Source organism: Spea bombifrons, chromosome 2 (genome assembly GCF_027358695.1).
Source record: "Spea bombifrons isolate aSpeBom1 chromosome 2, aSpeBom1.2.pri, whole genome shotgun sequence".
NCBI lineage: Eukaryota > Metazoa > Chordata > Amphibia > Anura > Pelobatidae > Spea > Spea bombifrons.
Window position 1 is genome coordinate 58928727 of NC_071088.1, and position 25241 is coordinate 58953967.

The 25241-nt window shown below is 40.2% G+C and overlaps 2 protein-coding genes across 2 annotated transcripts in view; both read left to right on the plus strand.

The window, feature by feature from the left end:
• Window positions 1-25241, plus strand: part of LOC128472508 (acidic mammalian chitinase-like) — a 323300-nt gene that overhangs the window by 10644 nt on the left and 287415 nt on the right. The window lies entirely within an intron of this gene.
• LOC128472513 (acidic mammalian chitinase-like) lies at window positions 1640-21954 on the plus strand. The gene is made up of 13 exons (XM_053454398.1): window positions 1640-1664; window positions 4344-4373; window positions 4896-5097; window positions 8512-8568; window positions 8658-8823; window positions 9666-9790; window positions 11131-11254; window positions 13909-14094; window positions 15565-15684; window positions 15771-15912; window positions 20066-20131; window positions 20321-20374; window positions 21791-21954. Exons 1-13 carry the CDS (start codon window positions 1640-1642, stop codon window positions 21952-21954), a joined length of 1461 nt encoding a protein of 486 aa, XP_053310373.1.

The window sequence follows — 25241 nt, forward strand, 5'->3', positions numbered from 1 at the left end:
AGATCTGTAAAGCGGTAGAGCCATCTGTTTCATTATGCTACTAGTGCATCTAGCTATACAACCCAGCCCCCTGCTTGTTTTTTCAATTCTTTATTGCTTGCTTAGCATTACTAAAGGGGGCATAACACAGGTGGGGAAAACCCATTGTATCACTTAATCCCCTTACCTGATCAATTGCCTGCGTACTCCCCAAACTAATGGGATTTGGGTTCTGTGTACATTGAGAACGTGCATCTGTTAAAGTAATGTTAATAGAATTAAGGCACTATTTAAGTCCTATGTGTTTTTAATAAACGCTTTTCTTGTTTTAATGCACACACTGTGGTCTGACAGATCCTTGGGTAGCAGGAGCTATCCCTATGGGAGTTTGACTGGGGACTCCTCATCACAAAACAGGGGTACCCTAACCCAGCCTTGGTTACGATAGACCCTGTTACACGCTAAGCATAGATAGTGGTGGCCACGGAGGTGAGTGATATGAGGCAACTATGACACTGCCCAAAGTCAGGCCTAGGACAGCACTTAGCAAAGATTTGTCTCTGGGTCTATGTAATAATATATAATAATACATAATGCTAAAAAGGGGCAAATTACAATTATGTAAAGGCCACAATTCACAAATTCTGCAAAATTTCCTAGTTAATTAACTGCCTTCACAGAAACTACATAGCCTCTGATAACAGACAAACAAAATTAAAGATTCTGCTTTTACTCCAGAATTATTTCTATACGTTACTCCCTGCCTACTTCCCTCCCATTAAAGGCTGTATGGGGCCTTCTGTTCCGTTCTAGTATTTGTGTCCCTGGTGTATGGTTAGCCCGAGCCCTTCACAAAGCAACTTGCCCAGCAGAGGGAGAACTCTGGATCACCTACCATGGGAAGTTCCTAGGTATCTTGATAATTCATTTTCTTGTGAAATGTAGGACTGTACAGAAATTAAGCATAGGAACATTTCCTCAGCATATGTTCCTTGTGGTTATCTGGAGGTTGTGTGTCTCTTTTCACAGAAGCATTTCTATGTATCTTATCATGTCAATTTTGCTACTTCGTAAAACTTCTTAGATGATGTATCCTCTCTAATGTTAAATATTAGATTGAGTGCCATATTAGACCTGAGGTTGGTATAAATGTTTTTTACCTGTGATCTTTCTGCATTCCAGTGCTCATATTGACCTTCATATGTTGGCAACTCACTGTACTTATCAGTTCTCCTTAATTTGCTTATTTAATTTCCATTTCAAAAACTGAATCACAGTTAGCCAAAAAAGATACAAAGTGGGCTAATCAATTCAGAATAAACAATAAAAATGTCACCCTTATTATTAGATATTATAACCCACACCATGCTGGAAATATCTGTGTAGTCAAAACAAGTTGAATGTTGGCTGAAGGTCATCTAGTGCATCAGAAAACCAACTTTTTTTTATGTCATGCTTCACAACATGTAATTTAATGGAAAAGCCCCAATGCACAGAGCAACAGTGTGTATGCATAATCATTTGATATCACTAACTTTTTGAGATATGTGTCTTCGGGGAAGCACCTCCTACTTAATGAACATGTTGATTGCGTATTCTGTTTCAAGTGTTTGGTATAAAACCACAAAGTTTGCTAATTTGTGTTAGTACAGAGGCAGTGATGGCTAAGGTTATCCTCCTCGCAGGTAAGTAGACATATTTAGTGAAGTAGCTGCATTGCAGTTTCTTTTATAAAAATTCAAAAATGTGTTTAATTTTATCTCCATATATTAAAAGGTGGGGTTTGCAGGAGAGTTTCAGCTCCTTCATTTAACTATCTTGGCTTGAAAATCTTGGCTGGCCTTGTATAGCATATTGTTAAATAAGTGAGATTTCTTCAATGTCTCTTTTCACATAATACAGGGCCTGCTCAGCGCTTTATGTTGAAGGGACCTGCCGGTGTTGCCCCTACAAAACAAATAGTAAAGTGATTTGAAACCATAACTCTGCTGACAACTCTCCCTTTAGTAAATAAACCCAACACCGTTACAATTAGTTGCCGGTTGAGCACATTTCTACTGATACTTATTATTATTATTGCTTGTTTTATATAGCGCCATCCAATTCCGTAGCGCTGTACAATGAGTGGACGGGACATAACAAGTAGTATGCATTTCTGAACTTTTAACAAAATATAATGAGGATAATGTTATATATTGCAATGGTCAACATATATTTAACAGCATCTGTAAACAAAATTGTATTTCATAATATAGCGTATAACAAAATAACCAGAATAATATATCATTACATGATGACATCTAATTAATCAAAACTCAGATAAAAAAAACAGGATTTTAAGATGCTGAATATAATTAACCTTTGGGGGGGGGGGGCATATAAAAGAAGATAGCAAGGGAAAGGGAGAAATGGGTGACATGGAACTATATATCAATAAAAGGCATGCAGGCAATGAAGTGCACAGAGGAAAACTGAAAATGGGACAAAACAGAATACAGTAAATATGCTGCAGCTGAATGGATTGTATAGGAGAATGCCGCAGAGGCAGGTCACAGAGGGACCACAGAAATAAATAAGCCAGTGACAGGATGAAAAAGATTTTATGTGGTGGAGAACATACTAAAAGAAGAAAGGAGCGTCAGTATGAGAAAGCAGAGAAGTCAAATCCGGAACATTGACTGGTGTAATTTTGGAAACCCAAAAAGCTGAGAAGTATGTCCTTGGGAGTCTTTGTGAGGAGCGGATGGTGATTTCAGTGTGCTTCAGAAGAAGATATTTACTGGCTGCAATATAATAAGATAGTGTCAATATCCTCCAAATTGTGTTTTAAAATGTGTCATGCTTTGGATACAATAAGCATTTTAAAAATCAATGACGTAGTGATTTAGAATACCTGCACCTTCATAAGGGGGGCGTTTAAGGCCTAATTACGTGTCTAAGTCTATGAAGATGAATATAACATCTCTTTTGTGCTCTTAATATTGCACCCTTCATTTTAATAATCTTATGGTCAATGATTGCCTTATACAAAACTGCTGACTGCTTCCATTCAGTTCTTTTAGCAAGGGTAAGTTTGAAAGAGAACATCCGTGGCCAATGGAATTGTTTATTGAGTCATTATCAAGTGGTTCATAGAAGGAAATAAACCACTTGAGAGCAAAAATAGGTGAACTAAAATGTTTGAAGCACTCTGATCATGTTCTATTAAAAAAGGATAGATAGATAGATAGATAGATAGATAGATAGATATATCCAGTACTCTACAAAAGACAGGTGTCTTGTTCTAAAGTAAGAATGCTGAATAGAAGAGATGTGAATAGTTTACTTCACATATTAACATTTACACCACATCAATACTGTATGTATTTTTTTATTTTGTGTGTATATATATATATCTATATGTGTGTATATATATATATATATATATATATATATATACACAGTATATATACCATATATACAGGTTGTTGTAAAAAAAATAAGAATAAGATTTACAAGGGTAACGTTGTCTTTAATTATGAATTACACCGAAGAGAGAGATAAATAATGTGTTTTATTTTTCTACTGAACACCAGCAACAGCCCTATGTTATTGTAAAGTTAATGGAAGTGTGAAGATAAGGGAAAATAAGATTGTTGTACAAGCCATAAGGTGCACCAAATAGTATATTAAAGGAGTATATCTATATACATTTCACATTTTCAGAACTATTTTAGCACTTGCACTAGGCGTCTGGGGGGACAAAAGGGGTCACTCCCCCCCCCTAGAAATTCAAAGTGGGCCACTACAACAGCAGCATGGGAGATAGAAACAGTAGGCTGGTGTAGGTTAAATAGACAGTGGCAGAAACAAACACTTGTTGGTTGGTAAATTTAATTTTGTACATCCCCTGCTGTCCGAGTTTGGTCTGCTCTTGTCCGCTCCCTCCAGCTAGTCTCTCTAGGTAGTTTATTTCAAACATGTATTGCAGCCATATTGCTGCCTGAACTTCATGGGAATTGTAGTTATAGACTGGGGTTGTATGGCCTACACTACACATTAACTTTTCTGTTGTTGACTGGAGCTCCCATGATATACAGCCAGCCATTACTGGCTGAACAGTTGCGTGGGTACATGCTGGTCTGTTAGCTGCTACTACTATGGTCATATATATATAGATACCAAGGTAGGCAATGGGGAGGAGGTAAGGGGGTATTGAGATGGCAAGGTGGGAAGGATATTTTGCCCCCTGGAAAAAATCATGCGGACAGCCATGGTCTGAGACTTTCTTTGCTTAATCAGATGTACATATACTTTAGATCTAATTTGCCTTCAATGTTGGTATAAAAATATTTGTAATATTTATAAATACTTTGTTTTTTTAGGGTTGGTGGCCCTGTTGGGTGCTCAGTTCGGTAAGTTAAGAAATTATGACGATAACAAACTTTGCCTTTTCATCATCTTCAGTAAAAGGCTTTGGTGGATTACAGTTTCCATCACGCCTGACTATGTATAATAAGTAAACATGTAGTAAAACTTGCATTTATTATGTCACTATTATTATAAAGTGCCATCCATAGCTCTGTACAATGGGTAGACAGGACATAACAAATCGTATATAACATAACAATTTGACTTACCGAAACAACATGTGAGGAGTATGCATTATGCATACTGTTAAGGGCCCTGTAACTGTAAACTTCAAATAGAGGAAAGGGTGACTTTATTCTGGATCATGCATAGATGTAAATAAAACAGACAAATTAGTTGTTAGTAAATATTTTAGTACTTCAAACTTGCACAGTGGCAGAGATATTGTTCATGATTTTAATATTTTCTGTTATCTCTACATATTCTTGTTTCATAAATAATATTTTTTAATCATCATCGTCATTGCAATCATCATTATTCATACATCTTTTATTTTTGCCACTCAGGCGCTGCCTACCAGCTTACATGTTACTTCACCAACTGGGCCCAATACAGAAATGGTTTGGGGAGGTTCATGCCAGACAATATTGACCCATGCCTTTGTACTCACTTGGTCTATGCTTTTGCTGGAATGTCCAAAAACCAGATCACCACCATTGAATGGAATGATGTCACCTTGTATAGCTCTTTCCAGAACCTGAAAAAATAGTAAGTAACAGTTATAAAACATATACAAGTTATATATGCTCTATGTAGGATAGATTTACATTCCAGGAACTGGCACAGAAAGTGAGAGGGACAGAAAGTATGCAGAGATTGTTAAAAGTAATCATAGACAGAGACAGGAGAAGTATCCCCGAAACTTTTTGGCAAATGTTGGTAACTATGCAATAATTTAATGGAGGCCTTAAATTATTGCATAGTTACCAACATTTACCAAAAAGTTACGGGGATACTTTCCAGCACAACTATCAAATACTTGCTTGAGAATTTACCTAGGATTGAACCTCAGCGCCAAAAAGCCCAAGAAAGACTCTTTTTTACAATGTTACAATAAATAGATTTTTGCTTAACAACCAAATCCTTGGTCAGCCCTCTTATTTTACCCACACATTATATAGATATATACACACAGTAGCTATATTACCAAATCACAAAACAAATATAAAACATACTTTTTGATAAGCCATAAAACAAACACATTCATTGCGTTATTACACTGTCCTTAAACATGCCTGTCCACAAACACACACATACCCTACCCATTTACACACACAGAGCCGGCCTTAGGCGTTGTGGCGCCCTGTGCGGACTACTCCTCTGGCGCCCCCCCTCACTGCCCCTTCAAACTACCCGCCCTCTCTGCCCCTTTAAACTACCCCCCCTCAAACTACCCCTCCCCTCTACCCCTTCAAACTACCCCTCCCCTCTACCCCTTCAAACTACCCCTCCCCTCTGCCCCTTCAAACTACCCGCCCTCTCTGCCCCTTTAAACTACCCCCCCTCAAACTACCCCTCCCCTCTACCCCTTCAAACTACCCCTCCCCTCTGCCCCTTCAAACTACCCCTCCCCTCTGCCCCTTCAAACTACCCCCCCTCTGCCCCTTCAAACTACCCCCCCCCTCTGCCGCTTCAAACTACCCCCCCCTCTGCCCCTTCAAACTACCCCCCCCCGCCCCTTCAAACTAAACCCCCCCTTCAAACTACCCCCCCCCCGCCCCTTCAAACTACCCCCCCCGCCCCTTCAAACTACCCCCCCTGCCCCTTCAAACTACCCCCCCCTGCCCCTTCAAACTACCCCCCCCTGCCCCTTCAAACTACCCCCCCCACTTACCTTGTTGCCGGAGTCCTGCGGTAAGAGCGGGAGGCATCCGTCTTCTCGCTCTGCCGGCATTTCATGTTGAGCGCCGGTATAGTCCGGCGCTCAACATGAGATGCTGGCACCGCGACGGAGTCACGGAGAGTAAGGGGCGCCGAGCGGTTGCCGAGAACTTCACAAGCAACCGCTCGACGCCCCTGACCGGGACTTAGATTAAAGCATCGTTTTTTTTTTTTAAACTTTATTTAACATCAATGATGTTAAATAAAGTTTAAAAAAAAAAAAAAACCCGATGCTTTAATCTAAGTCCCAGTCAGGCGCCCCTGCAACCATGGCGCCCTGTGCGGCCGCACAGGTCGCACACCCCTAAGGCCGGCCCTGTACACACATATACACTTCCCATACACATACATATACAATGCACATATACACTGCCCTAACACATGCCTGCTTACACACGCTTATACACTGACCTTACACACCTATACACTGCCCACACACATTCACTGCCCATATACATGCATATACACTGCCCATACACACATATACACTGCCTCTTACACATAGCTGCCTGTACACATATACACTGCCCTTACACACACATATACACTGCTCATACACGCATATACACTGCCCATATACACACATACGCTACCATTTATACACACACATATACAATGCCCTTACACAAGCCTGCCCATACACACACATATACACTGCTCATACATATGCATATACACTGCTCATACACACATATATATACTGCCGATATATACACACATACACTGTCCATACACACACATATACACTGCCCATATGCACATATATACAGTGCCCTTACACATATCTGCCCCTAGACACATACATATGCACTACACATACACACACCTGCCCATACACACAAACACTGCCCTTACACATGCCTGCCCATACATACACATGTAGACTGCCCATAAACACACACGTATACACTCCCCTTTCTCTTTCCTTTTTCCCTCTGTCCCGTCTCCCCATCTCTTCCCTTTCTCCCTTTGCTCCCCATCATCCCAATCTCTTTCCTTTCTCATTGTGCCCCCCTTTTACCCATCCATTTCTTTTTTCCCTCTGCTCCATTCTCTCCATCTGTTTCCTTTCTCTATCTGCCCCTCATCTCTTTCATTTCTTTCTCTGCCATCCTTGTCTTATCTTTCTCCCTCTGTACCCATTTTTCCCCATCTCTTTCCTTTCCTTCACTGCCCCCCTTCTCCCCATCTTTTATCCTTCTCCACCTGCTATCTTTTTCTTCTGTGGTGGCAGCACATGGTCTGTTTCTTCAGACTTCTGCTTCAGCAATCCAATGCTGTATGCGCAACATTCATGCTAAGCACCAGTATATGATGTCACATCCTGGTGCTCAGAATTAGTGAGCGCTGAACCAAAGATCTGAAGAAACAGACCTTGTGCTCCCTTCATTTTGGGCCAGTTACAAGGAGATCCTCTAACCAGCCCTGAATCTAGACTAACAACTGCCGACATTGTACCGGGACAAGCTCCCACATTCCGAGACTGTTAGCAAGAATGTTCTTGTACTTCACCTTCTTGAACACTTTTAATAATGTTGTTCTAGTTGGACTTGCCTTGGTTGTGAAGGTTTTTAACAACCGTTAGCAGCATAACAAACAAAATTTAGAAAATAAAGTCCATTGAGTTCAACATTTTATGGGTAAACAAAAGCTTTATAGTTTAGTTAAAAAGCCAAGTAGCTAGTTGCAGACTGCCAGCATTATTCTATGATCTAGCTCTATTGAATAACTCATCATCTGTTTTGGATTACTGCATTGCACTGGCTTTAAAAACCTTATATTTCTACACAAGAGATAAACACTGGTGCTCTAGAGCTCAGGAATGAACCAGCAGAAAGGGTGAACTGAAAAAAAAATAGGGTCAGAACCGTTTTAGAATTAAGCAACTGAAGATATTTGATGGTATTGGATTGAAAATACTGGGGAGAATGTATAAGAACAGGGGTAAAATTGCCTTTTCTGTAACAGTCAAAGGAAAAACATAAAGGAGTTGAAATACTGCAGTGTATGTGGAAAGAAAATAAGAAATGTCTTACCTTTTAAAAGCAAATATATTATAGCATGTATATGCTTTATTTTTTGTGATATGTTCATTCTGAATGTATTTTAAGTTTATCAACACCGGTAGATGTAGACTATCGCTGTACTTGTTAAGTTAGCTGTCCTCATGAGATTAATTTAGAAAATCACTATACAGCCAAGTAAACAGCTAAAACGTAACAAATTATTGTTTCTTTTTAGCAACAGTAACTTGAAGACCCTTCTTTCCATTGGAGGTTGGAACTTTGGAACTGCTCCGTGAGTATGAAACATTCCCAAACTATTTGTAGCATGTAGAAAGATAAATCTACATTGACGCAAGATCTACTTTACTAATCTTTTTGTAGATTCAGTGAAATGGTCTCTACTGCTCAAAACCGCCAAATATTCATCTCCTCTGTAATCAAATTCCTACGTGAATACAGTTTTGATGGGCTGGACATAGACTGGGAGTATCCCGGCTCTAGAGGCAGCCCACCTCAAGACAAACAGCTGTTTACCATCTTGGTTCAGGTGAAGAATTCAGAAGTTTTGTAGTATTTATCTGATGATTTTGGTGCATATACATTTTTTGTGTGTTTATTATAGTTATCCTATCCTAACATGGTGTCTTAACTTTAAAATGTGAATTATTTGTAAGACGGAAAACAGAAATGAATAAATATTAAGCAAAAATGTGACGTTAAATGCCACGTGAAAATGAATTGCCACAAGGATTCATATTTTACAGAATAAAAAAAATGTATATTTGACATAACTTTCAAACATTGGTAAGGTCACATCTTAAATATGCAGTGGAGTTTTGAGCACCAGTATAATAAAAAGACATACTGGAAATATAAAGGGTTCAGAGAAGGGCTACAAAAATGATTAAAAGAAAGGACAATGAAGAAAGGCTGTCCGAATTGAAATTGTTGTCTCTGGATAAAAGACGCTTTGTAGTGATATGAAAAAACCTTTACAAGTATGTTTAAAGTCAATACAATGTTTTTTTTTGGATATCTTTTTAAAAATCATACCTTTCAGACAACACGTGGGCATCCCAGCATAGAGAAGGTTTCTTTAGTATTAGAGTGGGTTAAATTGTGGAATAGACTGCCATCTGAAGTTTGGATGTTTTTCTATATAAGAAATGCATTACAGGGTTATCCCGATTGAAAGTAAAAGAAATGTTGATCCAGGCTGAGTCCAACTGCCTTGAAGTCAAGTATTTTTTAAATTACATTACTGTGTTAGTGGGGGGTGGGGGGGTTGTCTTCTCTGGATCAACTAGTATGAGTTTGTAGAATGGTTGAACTTGATGGACTATATGTGTTTTTTCAACCTAATTAACTATGTAACTAATTCTCCTATAGGAAATAAGAGCTGCTTTTGAAATGGAAGCTTTGAAAACCAAAAAGTCGAGGCTCATGGTGACTGCAGCAGTGGGTTCCAGTATCTCTAGTATAAAATCTGGTTTCCAGATTCCTCAGCTTTCTGAGTAAGTAAAGCTACATCACTGACGCATCTCATTTACCACAGTATATACAAAATATAAATTTCTTGTATTTTGGGAATGCCTATCTAACTTAAACAATTCATTTAATTATATATACACACATAATGAATATGTTTATTTTTAAATAAGCCGTCAAACTTACATGGATCTGTCACCTGGCAAGAATACCCCCCCATGTGTTTATATAGATGGCAATATTATTAAAGTCTTGCATGATCAAAGCTATACAGAGTAGGGTGCAGGACCAGCTGAACCAGGTACACATGGTGCATCACACCCAGACACAGGAAATAATTGCTCCCCCTACTCCCTGCATGTCACTCTGTGAACCACCTTCCTAGCTCTCACACTAAATACAACGCACACTGTCTAACACCATACACAGTGTACATGGACACTCCACCCGGTAAACAACATTTACTGACACCCTCAAACTCACATTCACTTTAACACTGACATCCGATACACTATACATTGGCATCCCCATACACACTCAGTACAACACCATACACTAACACACTGTACACTGATACCCTAAACACTTACACTAACATTAAACACAGTCAGGCAGTGTACATTGACATTCCTAAAAACACACAAAACACTGCACCCCACACATGTTCATTCTAACAATGTACACAGTTTGCATTGTACACCAACACACTTACACTAATTGTAGTACTGTACACTAACACATTTTTGGATCAAAAGCAGGAAGGATAAATAGAATGGTTGAACTTCTCGGACTTATTGTATGGTGCTAGAAGATTTACCATGGTAACATAACATAGACCTGACACGCATACATTCTGGTATGAGCCATATAGTTAGTAAAGGTCTCTGCAAAGCTTTGAGTATGTAATTTTTTTCTTAGACTATTGTGATCAGGGGAGAAGGGGAGATCAATTCACTAAACTGTGAGTTCTTGTGACAAATGGAAGTTTATAGCAGCAAACTTACTCGAGTTGGATAAAATGTGCAAATTTGCTAAAGCCTCTGACATTTCCACTTTCAAAAATTACTCTCAACTCGCATACACTTAACTTCAAGAAATTCAGGTATATGCAAGTAGATGTGGGTTGAAAAAACTAGGCAACTGGTAGATTCATTAAACATGTTGCACATGTTAGATGGAACATACTAAATAAAAATAAATGCATAAAAGAAAGAAAATGGTGGTCACTGTGAATGATTGAAATGTCTGCCACAAAACCTATTGCTGCTTAGAGACTGGTTATGATTCTCATGCACATTTGTAAATGTTTTATATTTTTTAATATCAACAAAGTTTTCTTAATGACACTTGTGTTTTTACCACCCAGTGCTTTAGATTACATTCATGTTATGACTTATGACATGCATGGATCATGGGAGGGATACACAGGAGAAAACAGTCCATTATTTCCCGTTCCTGCTTACACAGAACATAGTTCCTATCTAAATGTTGTAAGTATCACTTGGACTTCACGTGCGAAAATGTAGTCAACCAACAGTTGCAGTCTTTTAAACAATGGTGAGGTCATGTTGTACAGATCTGTTCAATCCAGTTGTTTGCCAACACTATTTTATTTGACCATCAGGATGGAATTCAGATCCTGGATCGTACTAGCTTACAGTTTCTGCAGGGCAGGGCAGAAAAGGCTCCAAGAAATACTACAATGTTGTTTAAACTATAATGTATAGACTACATTAAGAAATATATACAAGACCTGAAATCTAGAGGTTGCCAAATAGCTCCAAACAGAATATCATTCTTTCATTCAGAGTCTCTAAAGTGGACTGAGGCCTACAGAGTTGATGTAGTTTGTATACCACAACTCCTGCTTTTACTAAAATGTGGATTATACATACTAGACTCATATATACAAATGACACCCCAGGAATTACTATTCTATTCGCAAAAGGGAGAGTTGGCACAAGCATTGAGTCCTTGATTTACTATGCATCATGAAGAACCAATTGCTGACAACAGAGGAGAAAATGGAATGCAGCATTTTAGCAGGGTGTTTTCTTTCCTAAAAGCAGAAAACTTACAAAGTATATAAAATTCATACATCAGTGACGGAACTTTGTTGTATTTTATACTGTCCCTTTACCTGTTACTTAACTGATGATCACTCTCGATTTTGTCAGGGTCCTTGGTATCAAATGCCCCAAACCTTTATAGTAATGGTTACACTATGTTATGCTTACAAATCAGATGCAATTATCTAATTTGGGTTTGACTGACCATAGGGCACGCAGGACAAGTATGTGATGAGCCTAATGTCTTGTGCATGTTTTTAAATAACATGAATATAATACGCCCTTATACTGTGGAATGTTGTGTTTCAAATGTCTAGGTCCATTTTTGGTCCAAGTCCAGAAGTATTCATAACCAAGTGAAGTGTATAGCTAGAATCCTGCTATGATTTTGAATAGCATTTAATATTAGCTAGTATGCTAATAGAGCATCCATGACCTCATCAATTTAATCATTATTGTTAAAAAAAAATTACATGACTGCCTATAGCCTAAGGAAAAACAGGCCCCCACACCAATTTTGCCCAACAAGCCAATAAGGACACAACAAAATATTTTGGGTAGGCCTCAGCTTTATTTTGGCCTCAGCTTTATTGATAACACCTTGACCAGCGTATCATAAACATTAGCCGTTAAACAACTTGCCAGCTGCTGCGAGTATATTCCCGCTAGGCGGATAAGTGCTGGCCTCTGTCGCTGTGACAACACAAAAGAGAAACACATGGGCAAAGATCACACACCCAAACATACCAAAATACTTACCGTAATTGCTCGATTATAAGACGAGGTTTTTTTCAGAGCAAATGCTCTGAAAAATACCCCTCCTCTTATAATCGAGGTCGTCTTCTAATCAGACCTCAACAAAATGTCCGCTGGGGCCAGGCTGCTTACCGGTGCTTTGGTCGCGAGCAGCGCCTCTTCTATTAGCAGCAGGAGAACAGGAAGCTAACTCTGCCTCCCCCTCCTTCCTCTGGGGCGGGGCCAGAGAAGTTGCTCGCACAGCCGGGCCCCTGCAGAAGTCTTCGAGTGAGAGATCTGCAGTTCAGGTAAGGGGGTGGGGGAGGGTTTTTGAGCAAGTATGTATGATTAATGGCATGAATGAGTATTTAAATGTTTGTGCATGAGTGTGTGTGTGATAGCATGGATGTGTAAGGGGGGTGGTGGTGGTAGCATGGCATAGGGAGGCTGTACTCAAACTCCTATCATCCCCAGGTTCCAGCACGTACTGGCTGCCTTGGCTTGATAGGAGTGTGATTGCTGTTAGCAGTTTTATATATATATATATATATATATATATATATATATATATATATATATATATGCCTTTTAACCCCCTATATGCCACTCTGCCCCATGATATGCCTTTTAACCCCCTATATGCCACTCTGGCATATAGGGGGTTAAAAGGCATATCATGGGGCAGAGTGGCATATAGGAGGGTATAAGATATTTCTGGAGGCAGAGTGGCATATAGAGGGTTAAAAGACACATCATGGGGCAGAGTGGCAAATAGGGGGTATAAGGCATTTCTAGGGGCAGAGTGGCAACCCTGGGGGCAGATGTGCATAACTGGGGGGGCAGGTTGGCAAATAAAAGGACATATAAAAATATATATTTTTCTCAATCATAGCTTTTATTAAATATGAAAAAATTGTTTACATGAATTAATATTTACTAGTAAAACTTTTTTTCCTATAAGGTCGTCTTATATTCAGGCTTTTTGTTTTTTTTCCTAAATTAATAATTAGATTTTGGGGGTCATCTTATAATCGAGCAAATACGGTACTAGCTCTCATACAGGGGAAGGATGGGCAGGAAAACTTGTATAGTAGCTGCTTTGAAAGTTAAAGAGGAGAAAGACCCCTTCTCTCACTTTCCTTTATCCCTTCAAGCTTGCAACATTGTTGCAAGTTCTTCCAATTGGAAAGCGGGATGCTGATATGTACACAGGCCAGCAGTCATGTCCCCTTTTCTATCAGCCGGAACTCTTTCCGTTCTAATTTAGTTAAGATAATGAAAACACTAATAACATGGTATAAAATATGTACATGTAAATGTTTTGATTTCTTTTCCTTTAGGATTATGTCATGAACTACTGGCTGAACAACGGTGCCTCTGCTTCGAAGCTCATTGTTGGGTTTCCATCATATGGTCGCACGTTTGTCCTTAGTGATCCATCTAATAATGGCATTGGCGCCCCTACATCTGGTCCTGGACCTGCTGGGCCTTATACCAAGCAACCAGGGTTACTGGCTTACTACGAGGCAATTATTTCTAAATTATTATATTAAGTATATTTTTATTTGTTTCTACTTTCTTTGCTTTTTTAACTTATTATGTAATTTTCACTTATTTAGTGCAAAATTTGTAAAGATGTAAAAAAGAAATGTGGATATCCCTTCCATAGCACTTTATGAGAAGAGGTTGCAGCTCTCTCACAGTCTAGTTTGTTGATCTTTTCTTAAAGAGAGATTTAACTAGACCTATCTAGTTTGTTAAAAGACTCCCTAAAAATAATATTACTGGGACATAATGTCTGCTTAGTACTAGGTGTATTTGGAAATACACCTTTTGATTTTCACTACATGTTTCTTATTAAATGTGTTTTATTTTCACAAAACAAACTCTGTTGTGCCCATATTATAATAATGTGTGATCCTTTGCAGGTGTGGTTACAATGTGTAAAGGGCAAATATTGGTGAAAATGTTTTTTTCAACTTATAGCAGGTGAATGCAATATGGCTGCTTCCATGATTTCCCACTTTTCATAGTGCTGTGCATACAGCAAGTACAGTTAATAGGATGGGTACTGCGATACTTGGAAACTTTGTAAATCAATTGATTAATCATGAAATATTAACTCTTAAAAGCCTGTCATGAAGATTCTATGTAGTGATTCACCAAATATGTTAAGGAAATGGTTCTAATACCAGTCCTCATGGAAATCTTGTCATTAGTTGAAGATATACCGCATTTAAGCAGGGTTAATAATCACCAAAAACGAACAAACTACCAATAATGGTAGAGATACGTGCACTGTACATATATAAACACCAAAACCTATTACAAGGAGAGCACGTAAGGAAAAAAGGTATATACAAAGTAAATCTTTATTAAACAATATGATTTAAATACATATAAAAAAATATATATAATAAAAAAGCATCTCGGCACCAAGACACATATCGGAAGGTACATATGAAAAAGGGCACAGGACTACAGGAACTAGGATAGAAATACGTTTGTATATAAAGGCACAAATAAGAAACACAAGGATGACCACAGCAATAAAGTAAAAAGGTTCATATGTACCTTCCTATATGTGTCTTGGTGCCAAGATGCTTTTTTATTATATATATATTTTTTATATGTATTTAAATCATATTGTTTAATAAAGATTTACTTTGTATATACCTTTTCTCCTTACGTGCTCTCCTTGTAATAGGTTTTGGTGTTTATTTAAGCGGGGTTATCAACCCTATCATACTGATAACAAAAGCAGCAGCTGTTAGTCTTATATATGTTTAGACTATATGATTCTGAGATTGGGACCAACATTATGAAACTCTGAATCAAATATCAAGAGTTCCCTGGTATAGTGATGGACTAAAAGAGCAGAAACTCAGGACTACTGCATTAACGAGTACCAAGTAGCACAAAATAATCTAAAATACAATACATATTAGAATAGTATACTGAAAATTCATCATTTTCAAGAGATATTATTTTCACAGATTTGCACATTCCTGAAAAGTGGAGCCACAAATGAGTGGTCTTTTCCTGAAGATGTCCCATATGCGTATCATCAAAGTCAGTGGATAGGTTATGACGATGTCATCAGCTTTAAGATCAAGGTATTTTGAGGCATCCCAATGGTTTATTAAATGAAACTTATGCACTGCTATTATCAGTCTGAAGCCTGGTCTTTCATGTTTTATAGGCAGAGTGGCTTATGAAGTATAACTTTGGAGGTGCTATGGTGTGGGCTATTGATCTGGATGATTTTACTGGTACATTCTGTAACCAGGGAAAGTTCCCTCTGATTTCCACATTAAAAAGTACCCTTCATATCAACACCTCTGGTGAGTTCTTATGTAAATAGTTTATCTTAACATCTTTTATTTTTCTTCTGCATTATGGATACATTGCTTATTGACAGCAGCAGTGTCCGCAGATGTAACTACAAGTCATATCTTTTTTGGTCTGACAAATTGTGGCACAATCTTTAATTTGCATTTCCTGCTCAAAGAAGAGTAAAGACAACCTTATTTTTTATATATTATGTATGTGACACTCAAAACAAAATCTAGTTATATATAATAATATCATACAACAGTGCATATTTTAGAAATAAGCAGATATTTGCCCTATGCACAACATTGCTACCCATATTTCTTTTAATACCTTTCAAGTATAAGTATACAAAAATAAAATAGAACAATAATAACAATAAAAGACAAATATGTACTGGTAAAAAAAAAGTTGAGGGAATTCCAAGAGGGAAGTTGAGAGCAGGATCGTAAAAGAAAGATATGTATATTTCCTTTAAGTTCTAAGTGATATGATCAGGGTTGTTACTATGTAATATGAAATTCTTCAAAATTTTCTCCCACATCTCTCTGGTTTTTAGAGATGAATCATTAATCCAGTTTACGCCTTTTTCCATATACTGTATTGGCTCGGATATAATCCGCACCCGAATATAGGCCGCACCCTAAAAGTTTGGTGCTTTTTTTAAAGAAAAAGTTTTGTAATAGATATGCTGCCACTCTGCCCCCCCCGAGATATGCTGCCACTCTCCCCCCCAGATATGCTGCCACTCTGTCCTCCCTCCCTCGAGATATGCTGCCACTCTGTCCTCCCCCCCTCGAGATATGCTGCCACTCTGCCCTGACTTACCAGAGCAGACTCCCAGGTGTGTTGCGGGGACGGAGGGGGGCATCTACGCAATATGCGTATACAACTCCCGGTGCCGGCAATCAGCGGAAGTGCCGGCACCGGAAGTTGTATACGCGTATTGCGCAGATGTCCCCCGCCAGCCCCGCAAGACACTCGGGAGTCTGCTCTGATAAGTCTTGGGGGCAGAGGTAAAATGCATCGTGCGGACGTTCACCGGCTGCGGCGATGCACGTAAAAAAACTCCGCTGCCGGCACGTCTGCACGATGTGCTTTAACAATCTCCCTTGCCGGGACTCCCCTCGTGGGAATTCCCGGCAAGGGAGATTGTTAAAGCACATCGTGCAGACGTGCCGGCAGCAGAGGTTGTTTACGAGCGCATCGCTGCAGCCGGTGAACATCTGCGCGATGCGCTTAGACAATCTCCCGTGCCGGCACTCCCCACCGCTGCGGGGGATCTGTATCCTAACCCTGCTTCCTGCCCGTCGCCCGGAACTGCATGTCCCGGGCGTCGGGCGCTGGACCCCGAATATAGGCCGCACACCCATTTTAAAGACTTAAAGTGGGGGGAAAAAAGTGCGGCCTATATTCGAGCCAATACGGTATATCTGGTATTTTAATTGAAGTTCTAATTTTTGTTGAATCTTGTTTCCATTGTCTGCCAATTAACTTGTCCGTAGCTAATAAACAATGTATCGTAAAAGTTTTTTGCGTTGGATCAAGAGAGGGCCATCCTTGATCTAATAAGACAGGGTCTTTTTTTTATATTTTTGTAAACCGTTTTGTAAAAACAAAAGCAATATCCCATATTTTTTTTGATTTTACTGAAATACCACCACATATGAAGGTAGCTTGATTACATCTCCAGCATATTTTAGTTTGATGAGGATAGATATATGATAATCTTGTTGGTGTTAGATACCACTTATTACAGAGTTTATATTGGATATCTAAAAGGGATAAATCTCGTGTGGCCTTATTAGCTTTGTTTAGAGCTTTATTCCATTCCATTTGATCTATCTTTACTCCTAGCATTGTTTCCCATTTTTTTTAATAATTTGGGATTTTTTATCCTTATTCCAATCCCGGAAACAGTCTAGGAATTTGGACGCCCCTTTTCTATTTTCTCATGGCTAAATATTTCAGTTACTTTTGAGTTGATATTGTTTATTTCAAAAGTAGCATGATCTTTTAACATTCTTTTCACTCTAAGGTAGTTAAAGATAGTATCATCTGAAAGATTGTATTCCTGTTTCAGTTGAGCAAAGGGTTAACTACATTCTTATGACATATATCTTTTATAAGTTTGATACCTTTTATTTTCCATTCTCTTATTGATAAGTCTTCTATACTTTGTTCTAATATGTTAACATTTACTGATCCTATTATTTTGTTCTTTAGACCCAATCTTGCTTTTAATTTCAACCAAATTGGAATTAATTATTTAGAATCATACTCCCACCTTCTAAATAAACTTTAATTTTATCTTGTTTACCCCAGATGATAAAATTTAAAACCCTTTTAAATCTTTTTCTATTTTGTACCAACCTTCTTGTTTAGGAGTATCTATGTGCGTTCTAATAATATGTAGCATAATATATGCTTTATGTATATATATATATATATGTATATATAACTTGTGGGACACCCATCCCTCCTTGTGATAAATTTTTTGCTAATAAATCTATATTTATTCTATGCTTTATATGTTTCAAAGAATTATTTCAAAAGAAAGCTTTACTTGTCCTGAACAAGACAATGAGTGGTTTAACCCCTTAATGACAAGACCGTTTCTTACTCGTAGTGTTGCTGTTTAGCTGTAATTTTCTTCTTTCTCATTTTGTGCTGCTACACACATTAGATATTGTTTTTTTTTCAGGACAAACAGGGCTTTCTTTAGATAACATTATTTTTATCATATCTTCTAATTTACTATAAAAAAGTCTGCAAAAATTAATGAAAAACCTGCTAAATAGATTCTACTATTAGCCCTGAGTTTAGAAATATCCAATGTTTTTTTCTGCACGTTATGGGGCAATAAGAAGCAGTAGCGTTTTGCTATTTCAAAACCATTTTTTCATCAAAGCTGGTCATTCTGCGCCATGTGCTATTTTGGGTATCTTTGAAGCCGGCCAATACAATTTACCCCATCAAACCATATATTTTTAAAAACTACCCCAAGGTATTTCAAAAGCATTTTTTTCATACACGTATTTCAGGTATAAATGTACCCCTCCTGGTATATGTCCGTGTCAAACAACACCCCAATATGTGTTCAGTAACCTATCCTGAGTACAGTGATCCATGCATGCATGGATTTGTTGGGTTATTTGGGAGGTAAAAGACCACCTTTGTGAGGTGTGTATTTTTTTGCCATTTAGACATCTGGTAACTCTGTGCCCACATCCCACATTTGGGGCATCTTTGATGCCGGCCAATTCAATTTATACCATCAAATCATACATTTTTTAAAACTAGGCACCCCATGCAGGAATTTTTGTGAAGCGATAGAATTGTAGGACTTGCTCATAAAAACTATATATATATTGCTCTTTGGAGCAATCACAAGGCTATCAGGGTCGGGGTTGTGTTGCTACATGCCTCGATATCGAGGCATGTCAGCAACACCGTTTATGCTTAGGAAGCTGTTATAGCCAGGCGCTGCCGCGATCTTTGATGATCGGTGCAGAAGCGGCCATTTTTATGTGGGGAGGGCTTTTCTCCCCGGATCCACGGTCAGCCTCACTTGTGAGGCTTCCGTGGATGCTGCAGAAGCCGCGGATCGATACATGTACGGGCTTGGTCGTTATTGCATTGCACTGCAAGCCCGTACAAGTGCGGGGTTTGTCGTTAAGGGGTTAAAGAACATTTGGTATAAATGACAAAAAAAACTTCAGGTCTGTAGTTTAGGAAAAAACAGTTTTTAAGGCCACTTCTGAGATTGTTTGTTATTAGGGCATTAAAATTTGATAGATTAAAAGGTGGGTAGGTGAATCATACTCTACTATCCTTCATACAGAACACTACATTTGCTTCTATTTGTTGTCTGTGATAGGAATAGTTTAAGTTTTACTGTCTGTAAAGTTTTGCCTTCATAGCACTGTGTCTTTGAGCAATCAGAGCCATCAGAGGCCTGCCATGTTTGCATTACCCCTAAAATACAAGCACTATCATTTCTACTGTATATATATATATATATATATATATATATATATATATATATATATATATATACCCTTATTAGGAAATTCTAAATTCAAATATAAATGTTACATGATATCTGTCATCAGTAAACCAATATGTTTTTTTAATTTTAAAATATGTCCTCTTCTATTCCAGGATGCATATCATCTACTTCTTCGGTTACACCTATCACAGCTGCTCCAGTAAAGATCCATAGCATCAGTAACAGAAATAGAACCAACAGCAACAACTCTGATAAGCATCCCAGGGGCAGTGATTCTGGCATTAGCCATAATGGAGATGATTCTGGCCCTCAAAGCAGACACATGGGACCTGGCCCCAAGGGCAGCCCCTCTGATAAATGTCCAAAGAGCAGTGATACCAACAACAGCCCTAAAAAAGGTGACAAAGGCAGCAGTAGTGAGAGTCATGACTCTGGAACCAGTCATAAGAGCAGTGCGTCTGGTACTGGATCAAAAAGCCATGACACTAGCAGCAGCCCTAATACCACTCACTCTGGAACTAGCCACAAGAGTATAGCCCCTGGGAACAGTCCCAGGAGCAGTGATACTGGTAGCAGTCCTAAGAGACATAACTCTAGAAACAGTCATGAAAGCACTGATTCTGGCAATAGTCCAAAGAGCAGTGATTCGGGTACTGCATGTCAGAAACATAAGTCTGGGAGCAGCCCCAAAAAAGATGCATCTGGTACCTGTCATACGGGCAATGAGTCTCACATTAGGTCCAATAATAATAATACCACAGACAGTAATCATAAAAGTCATGATTCTGGAATCACTCATGGATCTAAGAGTCATGATTCTACCATCCACACTAAAAGCAAGAACAACTCTGGAGAAGGTCCCAAGGGTAATGAATCCAGACCCAAGAGCAGTACCTCTAATATTAACCCTAAAAGTAGTAGTACTAGTCCTGGAACTGAAGGCCACAACACTAACAACAGGCCTAAAGGGAGGGACTCTAGTAGTCCCAAAAGTAGAGACTCTGGCAGCAGTCAAACAGGTAGTAAGTCTCGTGCTGGATCCAATAGCCATGAGATTCACTCTAAAAACATTACACATGGGACCAGTCATAACAGTGGTGTTTCTGGTAGCAACAGCCCTAGAAGCACTGGCCCTAAAAATACAGGCTCTGGCTCCAAGAATATTCCCTCAGGTAGCAGTCCTAAAAACAGAACTTCTGACACTAGACCCAATCATCCTGATTCTGGTACTAAACCTAATAACAGTGAATCTGGAAGTGGTGATAAAAGCAATGATTCTGATAAAAAGCCAAACTCTGGCTCTGTTCCCACCACAGGACATCCTGGGACTGTTTCTAAGGGCTCTGATTCAAGTAACAGCTCCAAAAGCAGCAATTCTGGCCCAAAACATTCTGGTAGTAGCCCCAAAAGCAGTGAATCTGGAAGTGGTCCAAAAAGCAATGTGCATAAGAACATTCATTCTGAAACTGTCCCCAAAAGCAGTGATTCTGGAACTGGTTCTAAGAGCAATGACACTGGCAGCCGGCATGAAAAGACCATTGGGTTTTGTGCTGGCAGACCTAGTGGCCTGTACCCTGTATCGGGAAACAGAAATGCATTTTGGAATTGTTGGAAAGGGATTACTTACCAAGAAGACTGCCCTAGTGGCCTCATCTTCAACCAAAGTTGTCAGTGCTGTAAGTTACCATATAAACATTTTATTTTTGCCATACAAAAGGAGACATCGTCATTTTAAATGATAGGTGTGAGATGTTACCTACCCTGTTATGAAATATTTGTCAATCATGAACCCTGGGAATAATGCATTTTGTTATTTCTACAATATTATTTTAATTGTTTTACAGGTACTTTTTCTCCTAATTCCACATCCAAATCAGGTGGCAGCTCAAGTGGATTCTGTGTTGGAAAAACTACTGGACTTTATCCAGTTAAAGGGAACAAAAATGCTTTCTGGAATTGTTGGAAAGGGCTCACTTACCAACAAAAATGTCCCAGTGCACTCATATTTGATCAAAGCTGCCAATGCTGTAAGTTGCCTTAAACCTAGTGGTAAAATTATTAAACAGTTACTTAACCCTAATAAACCTAGATTACAACACAAGTCAGATAAGGAACCTAAGAAACAGTCTTCAAATAATGTTGAATTTAAAGTTAATCAAATAAATTGAGTTGGCTGTTTTGACCTTTTTGCCTTACCTTTATTTACAGGTACACTTACTTCTCAATCTCCAAAACCTCCAGTAACAGCTGCTCCAACCAAAATACACAATGACAACAGCACTGACTCTGGCAACAGTCACAAAAACAGCCATGACTCAAACAGCAACCATAAACGCAGTGATTCTGGCAGCTCTCCTAGAAGCAGTGATTCTGGTAGTAGTCCCAAAGGCAGCAACTCAGGAACTAGTCACAGTGCTGGCTCTGGAAAAAGCCATGAGAGTAATTCCCCTGGAAATATTCCCAGTAGAACTGGCTCTGGCGCTAGCCCCAAGAGCACTGGCTCTGGAACTGAGCATAAGAGCAGTACAACTGGAAGCAGCCCTAAGAGCAGTAGCCCCAAGAACAATGGCAGCCCTAAAAGCCCTGGCTCTGAGGGTAGCCCCAAGAGCACTGGCTCTGGAACCGAGCATAAGAGTAGTACAACTGGGAGCAGCCCTAAGAGCAGTAACACCGGCAGTAGCCCCAAGAACACTGGCAGCCCTAGGAGCACTGGCTCTGACAGTAGCCCCAAGAGCACTGGCTCTGGAACAAGCCATAAGAGTAATTCCCCTGGAAATATTCCCAGTAGAACTGGCTCTGGCGCCAGCCCCAAGAGCACTGACTCTGGAACTGGGCACAAAAGTAGTGCCACTGGAAATAGCCCCAAGGACAATGGTTCTGGTGGCAGTCCCCAAAAAACTGTCTCTGGCAGCAGCCCTAAAGGTCCTGCCTCTGACGGTAGCCCCAGAAGCACTGGCTCTGGAACTGGCCACGAGCATAGTACCAATGGAAGTAGCTCTAAGAGCACTAATTCAGGCAGCAGCCCCAAAACCACTGGCTCTGGAACTAGCCACAAGAGTAATGTTCCTAAAAGCTCTGGCTCTGGCAGCAGCCCCAAGGGAACTGACTCTGGAACTGAGCATAAGAGTAGTACAACTGGAAGCAGCCCTAAGAGCAGTAGCCCCAAGAACAATGGCAGCCCTAAAAGCCCTGGCTCTGAGGGTAGCCCCAAGAGCACTGGCTCTGGAACCGAGCATAAGAGTAGTACAACTGGGAGCAGCCCTAAGAGCAGTAGCACCGGCAGTAGCCCCAAGAACACTGGCAGCCCTAGGAGCACTGGCTCTGACAGTAGCCCCAAGAGCACTGGCTCTGGAACAAGCCATGAGAGTAATTCCCCTGGAAATATTCCCAGTAGAACTGGCTCTGGCGCCAGCCCCAAGAGCACTGACTCTGGAACTGGGCACAAAAGTAGTGCCACTGGAAATAGCCCCAAGGACAATGGTTCTGGTGGCAGTCCCCAAAAAACTGTCTCTGGCAGCAGCCCTAAAGGTCCTGCCTCTGACGGTAGCCCCAGAAGCACTGGCTCTGGAACTGGCCACGAGCATAGTACCAATGGAAGTAGCTCTAAGAGCACTAATTCAGGCAGCAGCCCCAAAACCACTGGCTCTGGAACTAGCCACAAGAGTAATGTTCCTAAAAGCTCTGGCTCTGGCAGCAGCCCCAAGGGAACTGACTCTGGAACTGAGCATAAGAGTAGTACAACTGGAAGCAGCCCTAAGAGCAGTAGCCCCAAGAACAATGGCAGCCCTAAAAGCCCTGGCTCTGAGGGTAGCCCCAAGAGCACTGGCTCTGGAACCGAGCATAAGAGTAGTACAACTGGGAGCAGCCCTAAGAGCAGTAGCACCGGCAGTAGCCCCAAGAACACTGGCAGCCCTAGGAGCACTGGCTCTGACAGTAGCCCCAAGAGCACTGGCTCTGGAACAAGCCATGAGAGTAATTCCCCTGGAAATATTCCCAGTAGAACTGGCTCTGGCGCCAGCCCCAAGAGCACTGACTCTGGAACTGGGCACAAAAGTAGTGCCACTGGAAATAGCCCCAAGGACAATGGTTCTGGTGGCAGTCCCCAAAAAACTGTCTCTGGCGGCAGCCCTAAAGGTCCTGCCTCTGACGGTAGCCCCAGAAGCACTGGCTCTGGAACTGGCCACGAGCATAGTACCAATGGAAGTAGCTCTAAGAGCACTAATTCAGGCAGCAGCCCCAAGACCACTGGCTCTGGAACTAGCCACAAGAGTAATGTTCCTAAAAGCTCTGGCTCTGGCAGCAGCCCCAAGGGAACTGACTCTGGAACTGAGCATAAGAGTAGTACAACTGGAAGCAGCCCTAAGAGCAGTAGCCCCAAGAACAATGACAGCCCTAAGAGCGCTGGCTCTGGAACAAGCCACACGAGTAGTACCTCTGGAAGTAACTCCAAAAGTACTGATTCAGGTGGCAACCCAAAGACCACTGGCTCTACAACTGGTCACAACAGTAATGGCTCTGGAAATAGTCCCAGTGGTACTAGCTCTGGCACCACCTCTAAGAGCACTGACTCTGGAACTGGGCACAAGAGTAGTGGCACTGGAAGCAGTCCCAGTAGCACTGGCTCTGGTAGAAACCCCCAAAAAACTCTCTCTGGCGGCAGCCCTAAAAGCCCTGGCTCTGAGGGTAGCCCCAAGAGCACTGGCAGTGGAACTGGCCACATGGGTAGTACTACTGGAAGAAGCTCCAAGAGCACTGATTCAGGCAGCAGCTCCAAGAGCACTAGCTCTGGAATTGACCACAAAAGCAATGACTCTAATACTGGTTCCAAAAGCACAGAGAGTAAAAATAGTCCCAAGACAGGTAATTCTGGTAATGGTTCTAAAAGTACTGACTCTGGATCAAATAGCTCTAGTGAACACCCTAACAGCAAGGATTCTGGTCATAAGAACAGTCACTCAGGCAAACAATCTGGGGGTAGTTCTGGTGGAATTGGATTTTGTGTTGGAAAACCCAATGGCCTGTACCCAGTCTCTGGTAGAAAGAATGCCTTCTGGAACTGTTGGAAAGGAATCACCTATCAGCAGAATTGTCCACTTGGCCTTATCTTCAATCAAAGTTGTCAGTGCTGTAAGTATACACACACACACACACACATATATATATATATATATATATATATATATATATATATATATATATTGTGACAAACCTCGTAGCATGAGGACCATACATGTCACATTTAGGGGTTCTAAGCACAGTCCTGTAGGGCAACACCAGCTTGTAACAAAATAGCACTTTATTTTAACTGCTCAAACCCCAAAACCAAAT

What these genes read in the sequence shown, in the direction of transcription:
- LOC128472513 (XM_053454398.1), top strand. Translation starts at nt 1,640, where the DNA reads ATGGCTAAGGTTATCCTCCTCGCAG. An exon ending in ATAGTTCCTATCTAAATGTT is followed by an intron (nt 11,255 to 13,908) that starts GTAAGTATCACT and finishes CTTTTCCTTTAG; the next exon opens with GATTATGTCATGAACTACTG. An exon ending in TCATCAGCTTTAAGATCAAG is followed by an intron (nt 15,685 to 15,770) that starts GTATTTTGAGGC and finishes CATGTTTTATAG; the next exon opens with GCAGAGTGGCTTATGAAGTA.